The 16,508-nt window shown below is 41.9% G+C and overlaps 1 protein-coding gene and 1 long non-coding RNA gene across 2 annotated transcripts in view; one reads left to right on the forward strand and one right to left on the reverse strand.

Annotated features, from left to right (window-relative positions):
- The window catches only part of CTNNBIP1 (catenin beta interacting protein 1), a 27,781-nt gene extending 11,544 nt beyond the window's left edge, over positions 1 to 16,237 (forward strand). The window contains exons 3-6 of the mRNA XM_048518854.1: positions 1,162 to 1,267; positions 2,201 to 2,322; positions 3,171 to 3,261; positions 12,708 to 16,237. Coding sequence (XP_048374811.1) covers positions 2,227 to 2,322; positions 3,171 to 3,261; positions 12,708 to 12,766 — 246 coding nt within the window. The 5' untranslated portion in view covers positions 1,162 to 1,267; positions 2,201 to 2,226 and the 3' untranslated portion in view covers positions 12,767 to 16,237. The remainder of the gene's footprint in view (positions 1 to 1,161; positions 1,268 to 2,200; positions 2,323 to 3,170; positions 3,262 to 12,707) is intronic.
- Positions 11,147 to 12,771, reverse strand: LOC125445660. Its single transcript, XR_007246322.1, has 2 exons — positions 12,658 to 12,771; positions 11,147 to 11,489 (listed from the first exon to the last, which is right to left on the reverse strand). It is a non-coding gene; the product is annotated as an uncharacterized LOC125445660 (long non-coding RNA).
- Positions 16,238 to 16,508: the final 271 nt, after the last annotated feature.

The following is a 16,508-nucleotide window of genomic DNA, read 5'->3' on the forward strand; positions in this document are numbered from 1 at the left end:
ATTTATATAACATGTTCAGTTTTGAGCGTATCTTGCCAATCCTTGCAACAACCATGTAAGGCAAGCCAGCATTCCCATATTATACATGAGGGGCAGAGGCAAAGAATGGCTTTCTTAAGACTGTCTAGAGAATTCAGGACAAAAGTCTGATGCCCAGTATATAAAGCTACCTGTGTCAGGTTGGAAATGCTTTCATCAAGATGAACTAATGTTTATACTTTCTTGTGTTTATCTAGTGATACGTCCATATTGCTAGATTTTTGCAAATTTAATTTTAGTCCATATTTCCAAACTATGATTATTTATTTTTTTATTTCTGGGACTCCTACCTCGCCCTATGCCAGCGATGGTGAACCTTTTCGAGACCAAGTGCCCAAATTGCAACTCCAAACCCACTTATTTATTGCAAAGTGCCAACACGGCAATTTAACCTGAATACTGAGGTTTTAGTTTAGAAAAAACGGTTGGCTCTGAGGCGTGCGTTACTCGGGAGTCAGCTTGGTGAAGCAACTGTGCAACGCTTCAAATGGGTGAATCACAATCCTAGGAGGGTTTACTCAGAAGCAAGTCCCATTGCCAGCAACTGAGCTTACTCCCAGGTAAAGGATCATGCCCAGGCCAGCCTAGATGTGTGTGTGTGTGTGGGGGGGTGATTATCTACTTCCCTCCCACATGATGAACTCTGTGCGCGAGTGCCCCCAGAGAGGACTCTGAGTGCCACCTCTGGCACCTGTGCCAGAGGTTCGCCACCACTGCCCTATGCAGAGATCTCAGGGCAGCTTACATAATTAAAGACAATAATAAAAACATCATATAAAACTGTAATAAAACATCATTAAAACTTTCAAAATATTATATTTTAATGGATATACATATTTTGAATATTTATCATGTGTATCATGAGTACACTTTTCACTTTTTAAGAATAACTACAACTTTTTTTTGTTTTATATATTTTCCAGGAATGTTAAGTTCAGATTTATTTCAGCTGAAAACTAACAGCAACATAAACTTTGTGTGCCAAATCACTGGATATTGGTTAAACTGTTTCTTCACAGTTGGTAAAACTATGATGTTTGGTTAAACAAATATAACATATTGCTCAGAAAATTTATTTTATTATTTATTGAGCTATTCTAGTCTCCACTATCTCTGTTGCAGGTGGTCCCTACATGCTTTGCCAGCAGCCCAAATCACATCTTTGATTTCTTCTTTCTGGCTATTCCAACTTGAACGTTCTCCTAGTCCGAGTTTACCAGGGAAGCAGGTAATGTTGCCTTTTTCTTTGTTCTGCTGTTGTTTGTTTCTCTAATCTGAAGGAACTGAGAAACACTGAACAATCTCTGATCTATGCATTGCATCATTGTTTAGCTTAAATTGCAGATTCATAGCAGCAGCTCTAGTTAAATTAGCAATTGTGTCATATTCTTGTTCTTATTTGGGATTATAGTGCTAAAAATAAACATTTTCATGGGAAGAAAGGGTTTCAGGGACTGAAAAACATAATCTGATTGTGACAAAAGCTATTGGTGTATACCTCTGTAATTTCCTTCTTATGAAGTTTTGTAGAAGAAGGAGCTATAAAAGGGTTTCCCCCTGTGGAAAACCAATTTGTCGGTTTTATTGGTTTACTGATGCACCTGAACGTTGCCTGGAGATTCATTTTAACAAAGTTGTCTGAGTTGATGGCATCTGAATGGTGTTCAGGGCACAGCTAGTCCTAACATAAGAACTAGCCTGCTGGATCAGACCAGAGTCCATCTAGTCCAGCACTCTGCTACTTGCAGTGGCCCACCAGGTGCCTTTGGGAGCTCACATCAGGATGTGAAAGCAATGGCCTGCTGCTGCTGCTGCTGAGTCTGCTAAGGCATTTGCAATCTCAGATCAAAGAGGATCAACATTGTTAGCCATAGATCGACTTCTCCTCCATAAATCTGTCCAAGCCCTTTTTAAAGCTATCCAGGTTAGTGGCCATCACCCCCTCCTGTGGCAGCATATTCCAAACACCAATCACACGTTGTGTGAAGATGTGTTTCCTTTTATTAGTCCTAATTCTTCCCCCCAGCATTTTCAATGAATGCCCCCTGGTTCTAGTATTGTGAGAAAGAGAGACCAGAGAGCTCCTATGCAGGAAGAGGTGGGAAGTGGTGCTCACTGTTCTGACAGTGCTTCTTTTGCCCTGATTGTTCTGTGTTTTTAGGAGCCTCTGGAACTGGGAGGAGGGGAATGAACCGTGAGGCTGTCCCCGGGAAGAGTCCGGAGGAGATGTATATTCAGCAGAAAGTGAGAGTCCTGCTTATGCTTAGGAAGATGGGATCAAATGTAAGTATCATAGGCAACCTTACAGAAAAGGCAGGAGCTACTAGCACGCTAAAAAAAATTACATTTTGCTCACATATGGAACATTACCAACCAGCTGTCTCCTGGTTTGCCAGAGCTCCTGTATCTACTTTTGTGGCACTGATTGTTCCTGATCTGTACACGAATTCATAGATAATCTTGAGTCTAGGGTTCATAACTTTTCTACCTCCTGATTTTTTGAAATACAAAACTGTAAGTGAAAATACATCATAATTTCTCAGAAGGCAGAGTAATTCAGGAGGACTAGCTTTAATCTTTTCCTTGGATATAGGAATAGTTGTATAATCTACTTAGGAGCATGTTCTTTTTGACTATGGGCAGATAAGAATCTCTAGTTATTGGCCTTAATGGAATTCAATTTATTGCTGTACCACATTAATCTGGTTCCCCAAGGCCCCTTCCGCACATGCAGAATAATGCACTTTCAATCCACTTTCAGTGCACTTTGCAGCTGGATTTTACTGTGCGAAATAGGAAAATCAACTTGCAAACAATTGTGAAAGTGGATTGATAGTGCATCATTCTGCATGTGTGGAAGGGGCCTAACAATGAACTGTGTATAAATAATGTTGAATTTCTTGGCATCTACCAATGTGTGTTTTGGGAGGGGCGGGTTGTTGTTTTTAATTGGAGCCATTTAGGATCATGGTCCCTGATTACATATCTTAGGGCTAAGAATTAACGTAAGTAGGAGCAAAAACAACTAAATGGAACTATAATGATATCTGAATTGTTACTTTATAGGAATCCTGCAATTGATTCTGTTTTCTTCTGATGCAATTGATTTTCTTTTTTCTCTCTTTTTGTAGTTAACTGCCAGTGAAGAGGAATTTTTGCGAACGTACGCAGGGGTAGTAAATAGCCAACTTAGCCAGCTCCCTCAGCATTCTATTGATCAGGGTGAGTATTAGGTGGGAGGGAGACATGCAGATTTTTAAACCCTGTGCTTGTTCCTATTTAGTAGAAGTAAGCTGCTCAGGAGTGGACCTGACTTTCCTCTAAACTGACATGCAATAATAAGCTCCAAAACTCTTTTTGCTGTGTTGGAGTGGGATGGTCAAAGAGGCAGATAATCTGTACTGAAATTTCAATTCTGCTGCAGATTTTGCCTAGAAAAGCAAATGAATTTATACCCAGATAAATTTGAAATAAATGTGCACATTTGGTGACGCAATTTGACTTTTGCAGCTTGCAAGAAGACCCATTGAGTTATGGGTACTTATGCTGCACTTCATGAGTGTGGCAAGTCTTGTTCCTGACTTCAGATGTGTTCCCCGGCATTATCTACATACTTTGAAACCTAATCCTGCCATTACAAAGACTAGAAGTTTAAAGAAAACCCACACTAGCCAGAGGTGGTTATGATCAATGATGTCCCTCATACTGATTTTCTGAGCTTTAGGAGAACATGTGCCATCTTAAAAAAGGATTCTGCATGTTGATCAATCTTTCTTTACTTTCAGCTTGTTTAACATGTATCAGTAGTGTTACTCTTCAGTACATTTTAATGGTAGAGGAGAGTGATTTCAATACCCTTAAGAAGAAGAAGAGTTTGGATTTATATCCTCCCTTTCTCTCCTGTAGGAGACTCAAAGGGGCTTACAATCTCCTTGCCCTTCCCCCCTCACAACAAACACCCCTGTGAGGTAGGTGGGGCTGAGAGAGCTCCGAGAAGCTGTGACTAGCCTAAGGTCACCCAGCTGGCGCGTGTGGAAGTGTACAGGCTAATCTGAATTCCCCAGATAAGCCTCCACAGCTCAGGCGGCAGAGCTGGGAATCAAATCCGGTTCCTCCAGATTAGATAAACGTGCTCTTAACCTCCTACGCCACCGCTGCTCCTTAAGGGGTTTTTGAAACCAAAAGGTTTGAGCCATATGCTGTAAAGCCACCTGAGCCTGATCTCAGTTGAGAAGGGCCAGGTATAAATCTAATGAAATGAACCGGACATTCTGGATTTGGTTTCCCAGGGTCTATTAGAAGTATTTCCAGGTATGAATGACTGTGGCAATTTAAATTAAAATTCCTTGCAATGGAGTTTTAACATTTTTAAGCAGTTGTGGTATAAGATTGGGTATAAGATAAGTGGTATAAGATAAGTGCAAAACCACTGGTGCATTTCCATAGTGAGGCACAAAGCATGATCTACGTGCTGGCAGGGGATGATGGGAACTGTAGTCCATAACATCTGGAGGGCCACGAGTTTGACACCTATGATCTACAAAGTGCTAACATTGAGAAAATGGTTAATCTTTTATTAACCAGGAGGTCAGATTCCAGATATTCTGTTCTATGCTCTGTTTCCTTGGACACTGGGAAGTATGTTCATTAACGTCCCTGATACTGTCTTGGATGAATGAAGAGACAGAGGGCCCTTTCTTCTTTGCACAGTACAGGAGACTATGTCCTACTTTCAGGGTTGTAGCTGGCCAAGATGAGCTTTTGCTTCCCCCAGGTATTACAACTTTTTCCCTTTTAATCTTGTCTCTAAACCGTCTCTAAGTGGTAAGTACCATTGGGCACCCTCTGTCTTGCATTTAAGGAGGCTCAGACTTTTAATCTAACCACTAGAGAGACTCAGCGTGATGAGGCTGGAGAAACTTCTGCCCAAGAAAAGTCGCCCAGTTGAGTCATCGCAGTAGCATATGTCACTTGTTTGTGTGGTATCTCCTCAACGGCTTTTAATCCATATAATAGCTATGTGTGGGAGAAGGGAACACTACGGGAGTATGTAAGGGGAGGGGGGGATTTATTTTTTTTAATCATGTTGACCTGAAACTCAGAGTTTTAATTACAGTTTTCTCCTCTAGATGGCAGTATGTCTTCTAGTTGTGGCTTGAGTTTAAAATATTCCCACCATCATTAAAAAGCGTCTTGAAGATATGCTTTCATCTGTCATCTTTACTTAATACCTTCCGTCTCTGGTATCGGAGTAGAGTTTCAGAAGGTCTTTGCAGAATGACATAGAAGCAAGGCTGCAGAAAACACACACACTTTGCACTCCCAAATTAGTCCTATTGTGGAGCTTACTACGGCTTAACTTACCCTGAATATAGCTGCAGTGTAAAATGTGCTAACTCAATCATATATTGACATGGTTGTTTTTCTGTGCCACCTGCTCACCATAGTTGCTGCATCCTGCATTTCATTTCTGAAATCCGTGTTGCACATATTTTGTTTCCACCTGAAGCAATTCCCTGGCTATTGTGGTGACTATTCATCCACTCCTTTATTATCACAACCAGGAATAAAGAGGAAGATATTTGCTGAATGAGGAAAGTTGTATTTGATTTCTTCTTGTCCCTAAAGCAGGATGGCCATCTTATATGCTAGCCAAACACAGCCCCAAGTGCATATATTTTGTATCTGCATAGGCAATAGATTATGCAGCTTGCAGAATGGAATTGTGTGTTTGAAACATGGCTGTGCTATTTAGTGTTTGTCTTACAGACTGCTGTACTCTTTCAAAGGCTCAGGTGCTTGCTCTGAAGGAAATGGTTCAAGCTAAAGCTTTGCGAAGGAGTAAACCGTGGAGTTGCATGACTGTGATACAGAACCGTAGATAACATAGGATTTGTGTGTCTTAAGATCTGGAAATATTGCCGAGACAGTGGTCTGAATCCTATGATGTGCAGTAATTAGTGCAGTGGTTCTATAAAGCAAGCTGTCTCTTTGGCGTCTTGGTCACCAAGGGGATATTTTGAAACTGGGGCTCCAAGGATTGTGCTGCAGCTTGGGCTTAGAAGTATGAAAGATCTGAAGAACTGAGGCATTAATCTGTGTAAGTGCATGCCTCAGGGAATGCTGGCCACCTTCTTAGTCTTCTGTTTTGATCTATTCTGCATTAGCTCCCTGCCTCTTAAAGAGAGGAAAAGCAGCAACTCTTGAGGGTCTATACTAAGCTCCTGTTTGTCGGGTAAACTTAAAGGACTCTCACTCTCAAAATCCCTCTTATGATATACAGTTGGCCTCCAGCTTTTTTGAAAAGCTAAATTGGTGCATTAGCAAGCTCTGCTGTTATTTGCACAGTGAAACTGGAAAATTGGATGCGCTGTTGGTAACTGGTAGTATCAACCTTGGTGACTCCACCACCATTGGTTGCTATAGCAACAGTGTCTTGTTGGTTCTTGGAGAAAGCCAAGTCTCTTGGGGAGTACAAGACTCAGATACAAACATATTCTGTGCAGGTGTTTTTAGGGACTGAGTTTAAAAATAAAGCCATTCAGCCTGCACTGTGAGTTTAGGGGGAAAGGTGGCTACTGGATTTTGTAGGACTAGTTAAGGTTTGAGTTCAGTGCTGTGGCACTCACTTTTGGGAAGTATTGTATAGTGCATTGTGGTGTTTGTTTCTAAGGTTGATAATTTGAATGGGGGGGTGGGGGTAGAATCCTTTAATTATGCATGAAGGCAAAGGATGTTTGAACCTGTCAGGGGGAAATGAGATGCTTTTATTAGTAATTCAAGGATTTGGCTAACTTGCTTACCACATTTTCTTGTAGCTGAGATAGTCTCGTTTGAGCAGCTTTGGCTCTGTAGTAGAACTCATGCCTTGCAAAATAGATGTAGTCAAGGAGTTCAGTCCAAACTAGAAACACCAATCCAGATAATTTCAGACAAATGGATGTGGATGGGGACTATTTCTGTCCTTGTGGTTTTGGAGAACTGCTGTTAGTTAGAGGCCTCCGCTTTGGGCAAGATGAACCAATAATCCCACTTGGTATAAGATAGCCTCCATCACATTTTAGAGAGCAGCCATTCTACCTCCCTCAGATCCTCCCAAACACAGCCACAAAGCGTGTTTCCGAGGCAAGAATTAGGATGCGTCCACTGGAAACTTGTGTTACCCAGAGACTGCTATATAGAGTTGCACCTACTAGCCAATTATAGGATGGTGAGTTGGGTGTGTGGATTTGGAACAAAGAGATAAAGGTTCAGATCTGTGATCAGACATAAGGCTTTCTATATGGACTTTTTCACAAAGGGAGGGAGGGAGGAATCTTCATAAGCTGCTTCTTGCTCCACTTCTTCTGTTCAGTAAGTCAGCATTTAGTCATGCTAATCGACTGACACAATCATAGGCAAATGTAGAGTTCAGCAACCCCCATCTTCTGGACTGTTCTCCTCCACTAATCAGTTCCTTGACCTTCCTTGATTTTTGTTACTTCTTAAAAATACATAAATAGCAAAAGTATGTACATAAGAGTTGGACCATCCAATGCAGAACACAAAAAATAGAAAGGGCTCTAAATTGTTGCAGTTCTTTTTCTTTTGAGCAAGATCTTTTCCATCTTTAAAAATCTGTTTTGTTAGAGTGTAAAAGTGAGCTGCCGTATTGAAGCAGAAGGTTCCATGCGAAAGGTTAAAGATGCAGGAAGTTTGCACCCTGCTGCTCTCTTTCCTTCCGTGGCATTTTCATTCCTGTGAGTTTGCAGCATGTTTGAAGTTTGCGTATTGTGGTAGCTTGGAAAGCAGAGGTTGGCCGCGCAATTGCCTCACTGAACAAGTTGCATGCTGGACATTGAATTGATAGGCTTGGTTTTCAAAACTGTGTGTGGCTTTAGATGTACGTGTGCTGTCAAAAGCAGCCTGTCTTACTAATGTATACAAAATAAAAGAAACCAGGATCCTCAAGGTAGTTTGGGAATCAAGTAGACAGATGAGTTACTCCTTCTTTCTGTCTCAAAGACAGTTTGAAGATGCTGACAATAGGAATCTTTCCTGTTCAAGGCTGATACCACAAAGTTCCTGACATTGTAGCTCCTTTAGGTTTTTCCTAGAACATTCCACTCTCATGCTATGGTTTGCATTTTGTGGTGTGTACAGGTCTCCCAGACATACACGCACCATTTGGTGGCTAGATTGGATGGATAGAAGCATCAAGTATAGGCTACTCATGGGAATGAGACATAGAAAGAGCAGATGGGCACCATAGCTGTAGGGCACCGTTGGGCTGTCAAGAGAACAAGGCTACGTCTGCTGAGGAACTGAGACCTCTGTCAAATTCAAAGTGAGCTTTGTGTATTTAAAAAAAATCTGCCTGCAGACATACATCTTCTGGACTACGCTGCCTGGGAACAAATATCCACAGCTGCTGCAATTAAAGTTGATTGATTTTCCTGATGCTGTATAGGTTTTGTGTGATTTCATTTTACCTGTTAAATGCATGTAAGTTAGGCTGTAATGGGGTAGTGACTCAAGTGTTAGATTTGGTAATCCCTTTAGCTAGTTGCCGTCTCTCAGTCTTACCTACCTCAAAGGTTATAAGGATGAAATGAGGGGATATGACAGTCTTTGCGTCTGCTGCTGTGAGCTTCTTGGAGGAAGGACAGGTGGGGGTGGCATGGGAGAAATGTTAATACTTTGCTCTTGTGTGAAAACAGCAAAAGATAATCCAGCTGCAGAAACCTTTATATCCCCTACACAGCTGGAGTTTGTGTGTTTGTGAATTACTGAGCCCTGGCTGCTGTAATCTGTATGTGGCCAAAAAAGCAGATTTTGGTTGTTGAATTCATCAAGGAGAAATTGGCTGGGAGGACTTGGTGGATAATCTTGAAATAAGTCTTGTTTACTTACATAAGACCCTCAAGGAGATTTTATTTTTTATTATTCCAGTTTAGGAAGAGGGAAATGCTGTAGGGGAATGGGGAGAGAAACAAAACATCTGCTATCTGTTAGGTAACCCGTCTCATCTACTTTGTGCTGTGATGTCATCTGTGATCTTGCTGTTGCTAGGAAACCCTGCTTCCCATGGAATTTACACAGCAAAGGCACCTTTAGTTTTAAAGATGATGCATACCACTCACTAAGAGGAAGCATTTGCACCTGACCTTCTGTTTCTGTCCTGCCTTTTTCTGATTGATTCTTTTTCCTAATGTAGCAATTCTAGCACAGCTTTCACGCACTTAATCTTACACTTTTCTAAAGAGCCTGCGCTTGGGGCCAGTAGTATCATATTAAAAGAACAAGAGAGTTATGGGCCTTCATAAAGACTAATCCATAAAGACTTCTTTGTGCTAGACTCAAAAAAGGATAAAATCAGAGTAGAGTACTTTCGGCTGCTGCCATGGCCAATAAGTTCACCTTAGGAAGAAAAATAGCAAGAAATGGACTGCGCTGATGATTTAATCACTTGAGGCACATAAATATAATTAAATAAATAAATTTGATCTCTGCAAAGACTTGTGGCTTGCAAACTATTTACTTGTTCATTTTTTCCCATTGGCCCTTGTGGTTGGCACAACTTTTATTCTCTTTCATTTGGAAATTTCAGAATTAATTTACCCATAGTGGTGGTGGATAATGCTGTCAAGTCATACCTGACTTTATGGCGTCCCTGTAGGATTTGCAAGGCAAGAGATGAGCAGAGGTGGTTTGCTATTGCCTGCCTATGCATAGTTTCCATGAACTAACAATACTGGGCTAACCTTGACCATCCAGGTCAGGGCTGTAGGTCATAGAAAATTGGAAATACAGGATATGTAAATATAACAAAGTTGTAAAGTGGAAACAATCAATTCCCCAACTTAACTAGGCAAAACAGTAAAATAGTATTTATGCAGTACTCCAGAAGATCCAAAGTACTTTGTGCCTACTTTGGTGTAATAAGTCTTCTGTCCACTTTACAACCCACAACATTATCATTAACTGTTGTCTTGCTGCTTTGTAAAGGTACAGGTGAAGGTAGTCTCCATGAGCAAGCCCTGGATCATTTCTGACCCATGGGGTGATGTCACATCACAGTGTTGGCTAGGCAGACTGTGAGCGAAACATCACTTTCCTCATTTAGGAGAAATTATGTTTTGAGATGAAGAAACATTAGAAACCTTTAATGGCAAAAAGCTGTGTATACGATAATGTTTAGTTGATAATCCACAAATCATACAACCAGTTTTGTACTCAGTTGTACAATGTTAGTCTTTGAGAATCATTGAGTTTGCAACATCTGGACACTTCCTGCTACAAATGCCTTTGTCATGAGCCACCCGGGAGACACGGAACCAGATTCAGAGCCGGAAGACACCATAAACCAGGAGTTGGCTCCTCCAAAAGGAAATGCAAGCGGCCATCCCTCCCAGCTGAGGCAGATGCCTCGCAGCTGGGAGAGCCATCAGCAACCCTGGACACGCTGATTAATGAGGCTGCTGCACAGAGAAAGTAGAAACAGAGGATTGAGTGGGTGTTAAAAAGGAAAAGCACCAGGTTAGCCTTGCTTGAATCTGACACCTTTGGGGATTGAGTCCTTGCAGGGATTCAGTCCCTTCCCAAGAGGCAGCCTATTTAGGCTTTGAAAGGAGCTCTGGTCAGTCTGGGTACAACAAATGTGCTTCACTTGGAAGTGTCACTAACCTGGTCCCCTGCTCAGCTTTTCTGAAATCCAGTTCTCTGCCTATCTGGACTGCTTTGACCTCTGGAGTGCCTAACCCTGCTTTTGTCTGCTGCCTGCCTGTACCCTGGACTGGCTGATCACCCCTCTGTCTGCTGCCTACTGTGCCCCCTAGATTAATTTAAAGTTAAATTAAACAGTTTTCCTCTCTAGGGCGGGACTGAGATGATGTTTGTGTAATAATGTTGTGTTTGAGATTTCTTATTCAATATGGGGGAAGTTCTTTTGTACAATTTGTGGCACCTTGCTAATGGATATCTTGCAGAATGCTTGAAACGGTACTTGCTATCTTGGCTTTATTTTTCCCTTGTTTCCTTTTTTTTAAAAAAGACCTTCCACTTAATTTGTCTCAACCCATTAAATTTCTTAGCCCATCAGAACTTTCAATAACGTGAGTCTTGCAAGTGGCTTCTGGCAAATCTTTTATTTTATTCTTGGCTGGAAAGCTGAGACAAACCACACGAGTTGAAAAGAAAGAAGGGACCTTGAACATTAATATGCACATGTGATAAGATTACATAACTGTAATGAAAGCATTTGCTAGTTTTGCTTTTTTGGAAAAATCATGCAGAGGAAAGCTTTTGTCCTCCACATTGTCCTCTGTTCCAGGAGTTCAACTTCCTGCCAAATGAAGTAGCAAAAGGTTTTCCAGTACGTGCAGCCAGAGGTGTTGTGGAGCTTTGAATCTATGTTAAAAAAATCAGTGGAGCTACTGATTTTGTAGAGTCTCTTGTTCGCCACCATGGTCCTAGGAGAAACAAAAGTTACTTCAGCTGGACCTGTTGTGTTTAGTATGGTTGCCTATTCACTAATGGTTTAAATGGAAAGGCTGCAGAGCAAACCTTGTTAAACAAAATAATCTGTTCAAGCAGACCTAATTAGTTTGTTCGGCAGCAGGGATTAAAGGGCCTCATCTCACCATTTGGTTTTTAAAAGGTTGGGTTTTTTTTGCCATTTTAAATATAAAGATCATTTGGCTGCTTAGCCAGACATCTGAAACGCTGTGGGTAGATACTTCTGGGAGGCAGATGACTTCCTCATTTGGTTCCAGTCAATGAGGATCCACAGATGAAAGAATAAGAAACTTGCTTGGAAGGCTAGAAATTTTGCAACAAATTAAACACGGCAAAGACATTCCTCATCAAACGCTTCTGCCTTAAAAAAGAACTGAAGTTCAAATGAACTGGCTGGATCCTCTTTCTCTCCTTTGTCATTCTGCATTTGCAACAAATTGCATTGTGGACTTTGATCATAGTTGAACCTGGACAATAGCTGATTCACAGAATGCAAGGTGAAGACGGAAGCTTTGCATTGTGCTACTTTCGTCAAAGTCCCTTCTCCAGTCTAAATATCTTTTTGGCTGACTTGTGTGGCTGTGTGAGAATTTGACAGATGGGTTTGAGTTTCAATTCAATTCAAAGACCTGTATTAGGCATAAAAACTATCATGTGCCAACAATTCTAATTTACAGTAGGAGGATCACTATTTCACATCTTGTAAAACAGGCATTAAAAATATGGCTACCGCTTACGAGATTTCAGCATTAGAATTGTTCAAAAGCTTAGAAATTTTTATTTTGTCTGGGTTTGAGTTTCATTACTGGGCAGTGTTATGGTAAGGTTGATGTTGACCTTGTACATATTGTAATTTAATATATTATGCTTCTTTAAACTTGATGAGATTAATCATATGGATGGATACAAACTAACATTTAAATCTAAAACCTTGCTGTTAAAAATTAAGCCCTTCAATCCATGCAGAAAACTAGTCCAAAAGTGTTAAAACATTAGTGCAATTATCAGTGTCTGCTTTGATACAGACTTCTTATTTGGGCTCCTTCCTCCTCACTCTTTCTGTCCCCAAGAAAGCTCTTTTCAAGGTATACATAAGCATCCTTTTACACAGGTGTATCCTACCTGTCCAGCAAAATGTCATGTCCATCTCCTGTTTTCCTTCTGTACCACAGGTGCTGAGGATGGGGTGATGGCATTTTCCAGATCGGAGACGGAAGACCGAAGGCAATAACAATGTCTCACCAGTACGGAGATGGAGTGGGGAAAACAAGGCTCGCGGAGATCAAGGAAGATGGCGGGACACTCATGAGTTCCTTTGCCCTCTCCTGATTTTTCCCCTCATGATAGCCTTCCCTTCTCCCCCAATTTGGTTTCTTGTTGCCCAGCTGTCTGAATGCATCTCATAGCAGTCTGTCCTCTATGCCCTGCTGGTGGCTCAGCTGGGCGGTGTTAATTGAGGGTAACTCCAGGAATGCATTTGTGATTGGCTCAGAAAAGGTGGACTCTGATTGGATAAAAGGAAGAAAACGTGACCAGTGGAAACACTCCTCACCCCCCACCCCTCATCCTGCCTGATTGTTTTTAATTTTGTGTTTTTAAGCATTGTTGCAGACATTCTTCTCCTCAAAGCCTCCAAGCGTTAGTGCTTATGTGGGTCATATTTGTGTGTTTTCGGAGAGTGGCTTCTCTGTGTGAAACTGGAAATGGACCGATTGCTGGTGCAAAATGAGTGGCTTGCAGGTGTTTTGCCAAAATCCATGTTTTCCTTGCAAAAATGCTGGGGGTGGGGAAGGGAGGGTGGGTGAACACGAGTTATTGCTTCACATTTATTGTCATGGGGAATGTTTTTGCCATATTTATTACATGCTTACGTACCTTTGTTTATTGGCCTAATTGACTTCCTATTGGCTGTAGTGTCTCTAACTGGCTTCTCTGCGCTAGTCTGCTCTGAAGCCATCAGCTCTATTTGAGGATTCTGTGCAGGAAAGCATGTTGGTTTTCTCAAGTCTTTCTCAGCAGGAGGAGATATTCACAGAAGCTGCACAGCTTCATCGAGTGCTGTGAAAACAAGCCTCTGATGGAAACAAAGTTGGCTTCATGGCAGCGTGCATGAGGCCTGCATACGCTGTAGGACTAACAAGTGACCCAGATCTGCGTGACATCTGCGTGCACAAACAACCCTGTACAGATTGTATCACTTTAACATGGGTTACCGCTGGCCTGTGAATCCATTGACAGGATATTTCCTATAGTGTTTGGCCAGAGCCTGCCTTGATTAGCAAAGTGGAATTGCTCTGGCCCTTGATGGGGCTTTCTTTTCTGTTGTCATCAATCCCACTGGAGTCACGAGGTTATCCACTCGATGGATCCAGCCACAGGTACTGCAAGTGACCCATCCTTTCCTTATTTCTGATGAGAAGGTCCCCAAAGAGCAGTGTTTTGAATCAGATGTACTGAACTTGCCAGGAAGTGGCACTTTAACTCTCCTGAACCACCAGATGCTGCTGCCTAAATCCAAGTGTTTCCTTTTCTGTTACGTGCCATGATTTTCTCAGTACTTCCAGGAAGGCCGCTGCTGTGGGTTTCATTGAAAAGGTATTCTGGAAAATGTTTAACTAGAAACCCTTTTGTCCTGTTCCTGTGTCTTTGGGACGGCAGTTGTTATCTAGAGGCTTAAGCATGTGGCTGTGATGAACACAACCATTTTGCAGGGCCTGTAACTGTGAGGGTTCAGGTGCTGTTTCTGTGTGCGTGTGAAAGAGAGAAATGTTGCCCTGAATGAATAAACATTGTCTAACTGCAACAGCTGCAACCCTGTTGCCAAAAAAAAAGTTCCTGAGTTTCAGTTTGCGGCTTTTTATGAAATTCGCAGTGGGGAAAATAATCCTTGATTGGGGCTGGTAATGAGGTTCCAGTTTAAATGAAAGCAGCAATAAATGCAGTTCATCCCTTTCAGTTTAAGCTTTATTCCCTCTTCCTTTCCCCCCTTGTAACAGGGTGTTTATTTACTGACTTATTTTCTATATATTTATTACCAGCCCATCACCAAAGTCCCTGGGCAGGGTTCCCAAGATGGATTCCCTTAATCATGTGTTCCTGTTACAGGAAATTCTCAATTTTTCAACATTCCAAATGCACTGTTGTTGGGAAAAATGTTTTTCCATGATGAAACTCCTGTTGCAATAGCTGATGAAGTCTGGATTGCGCCTGTGTCAATATGAGAGGCATTAACTGGCTAGTTCCTATGATATGATCACTTGAAATGAAGGATAGCTTTCTTCCCTCTGTTCCTTCAAGAACTTTTTGGGGATGGACTTTTCCCTCACCTTTTTATCCTGCTTTTCCTCTGAGAGCATGGTGTACATGGTTCTCCCCTTAGCTTTGTACTCATAAAACCTCTCTGTGGTACGTCAGGCGGAGAGAGTGTGACTAGCCCATGGTCACTAGTAGAGCTTCATGGCTGAGGAGAGTTTTGAACCTGCATTCTCCCCAGTTGTCTTGTGACACTTGATGGATAATTATTTCTTGCTCCAGATGGGATAATTATTTCTTGCTTCCTCAGGACTGGGTGCTCATGGCTGCTTATTTAAGCTAAAATGGACTTTTTCTTCCTGATTTGAGGAAAACACTCCTTCAATATGCTCAGATGTTTTTATCTTCTTTTACCTGATCCTTTTTAACTGGTGATGTGTGGAATTGAACTTATGAACATTCGCTTTCAAAAGAGATGCTGTAGTACTCGGGTTCTGCCTCCTTTGTTATGAGAATCAGTGCTAAAGTTCCTGGGATCCTACAAAATGTAGAAGTTCACATTAGATTGTTTCCATTCGTACTCCTGTTGTTGTGCTCACAGAGAGCTAAACATCCCTTGTGGGATGAAGGGAAAGGAAAGTTCTTGTTGTGATAGATGTGCAAAGACCTGCTCACAAAAGCAGCTGCCTAGTGATGGGTGTTCACATGCAGATGTGACCCAGATCTTGTGACTTCTCTGCCATTGGTACAAATACACCAGGGGTGACTGTACAATACTTGTCCCAGGTTAAAATGTTGGTACATCTAGCTCCACACAATCTGATCTGATTTTGGTTTTCCCAGTTGGAGATGCTGCTAGCCACTACAAAGCACATGGATGTTGGATTCCTTTGTTTCAAGGGCCAGATAAGACATAAATATGACCTGGTCAGGCTGGGACCTGGCAGGAGGTGGGGGTAGCTGCCTCAGCTGGCCCCAGAACAGCACTGGCGGGGATATGCATGATTTTCACTTCCTCCGTTTCATTCTCTCATCAACCCTGCAATTTAAGGTACACAGACACTGGTGAGTTTAACTGGCCTAAGGTCAGTTAAACTAAGGAGCTTTGGGACCGAGTGAGCATTTGAAACTGGGTTTCTGTGGCTCTTACAGCTTCAGAAGAGCTGGGTCAATGTACCATCACATTGGTATTGGGGTGGGGGAGGAATTAAGATTCCAGCAGCGGAACCAGCAGGACTGTCTCTTAATAGAATGGATACCAGCACAGAGGAGAGATGGGGCAGGGGGCTCTTTGTGAAATGAAGTAGCAGCTGGGCTTCACTACTGACTCTGTATTTGTAATCCAGTTCCCGCTTGGTGGGCAGCCGCTTAATTGAGGGTGTCGAAAAAGTGGCCTGGCGCACCTGATGAAATAAAGAACTGGGATTTAAGCTTATTTTGTCCTTTCCCACCTTGTGGTCTCCAGTGTCCTTTTTCGAGCTCCAACGCTAGCAACAGACTCAGTAGCTTCCCTACCTGCTTTTCCAAATGACAGATTGTGCTGGTGAATTGTCACATGGCACTGCTTAAAAAAAACAAAACTCTGACATTTCTTTGGTGTTTAGAGAGTACCTTTTAAGGACCAAAAGTGAGTGGCATCTTGTTTCAACAGGGTGATAGAACCAATTAAGGGCTTCATTTCCAAATACACCTGGTGGCTGTAGAGGAAGAAAACACCTCAT

The sequence above is a fragment of the Sphaerodactylus townsendi genome, linkage group LG16, assembly GCF_021028975.2.
Source record: "Sphaerodactylus townsendi isolate TG3544 linkage group LG16, MPM_Stown_v2.3, whole genome shotgun sequence".
Taxonomy (NCBI): domain Eukaryota; kingdom Metazoa; phylum Chordata; class Lepidosauria; order Squamata; family Sphaerodactylidae; genus Sphaerodactylus; species Sphaerodactylus townsendi.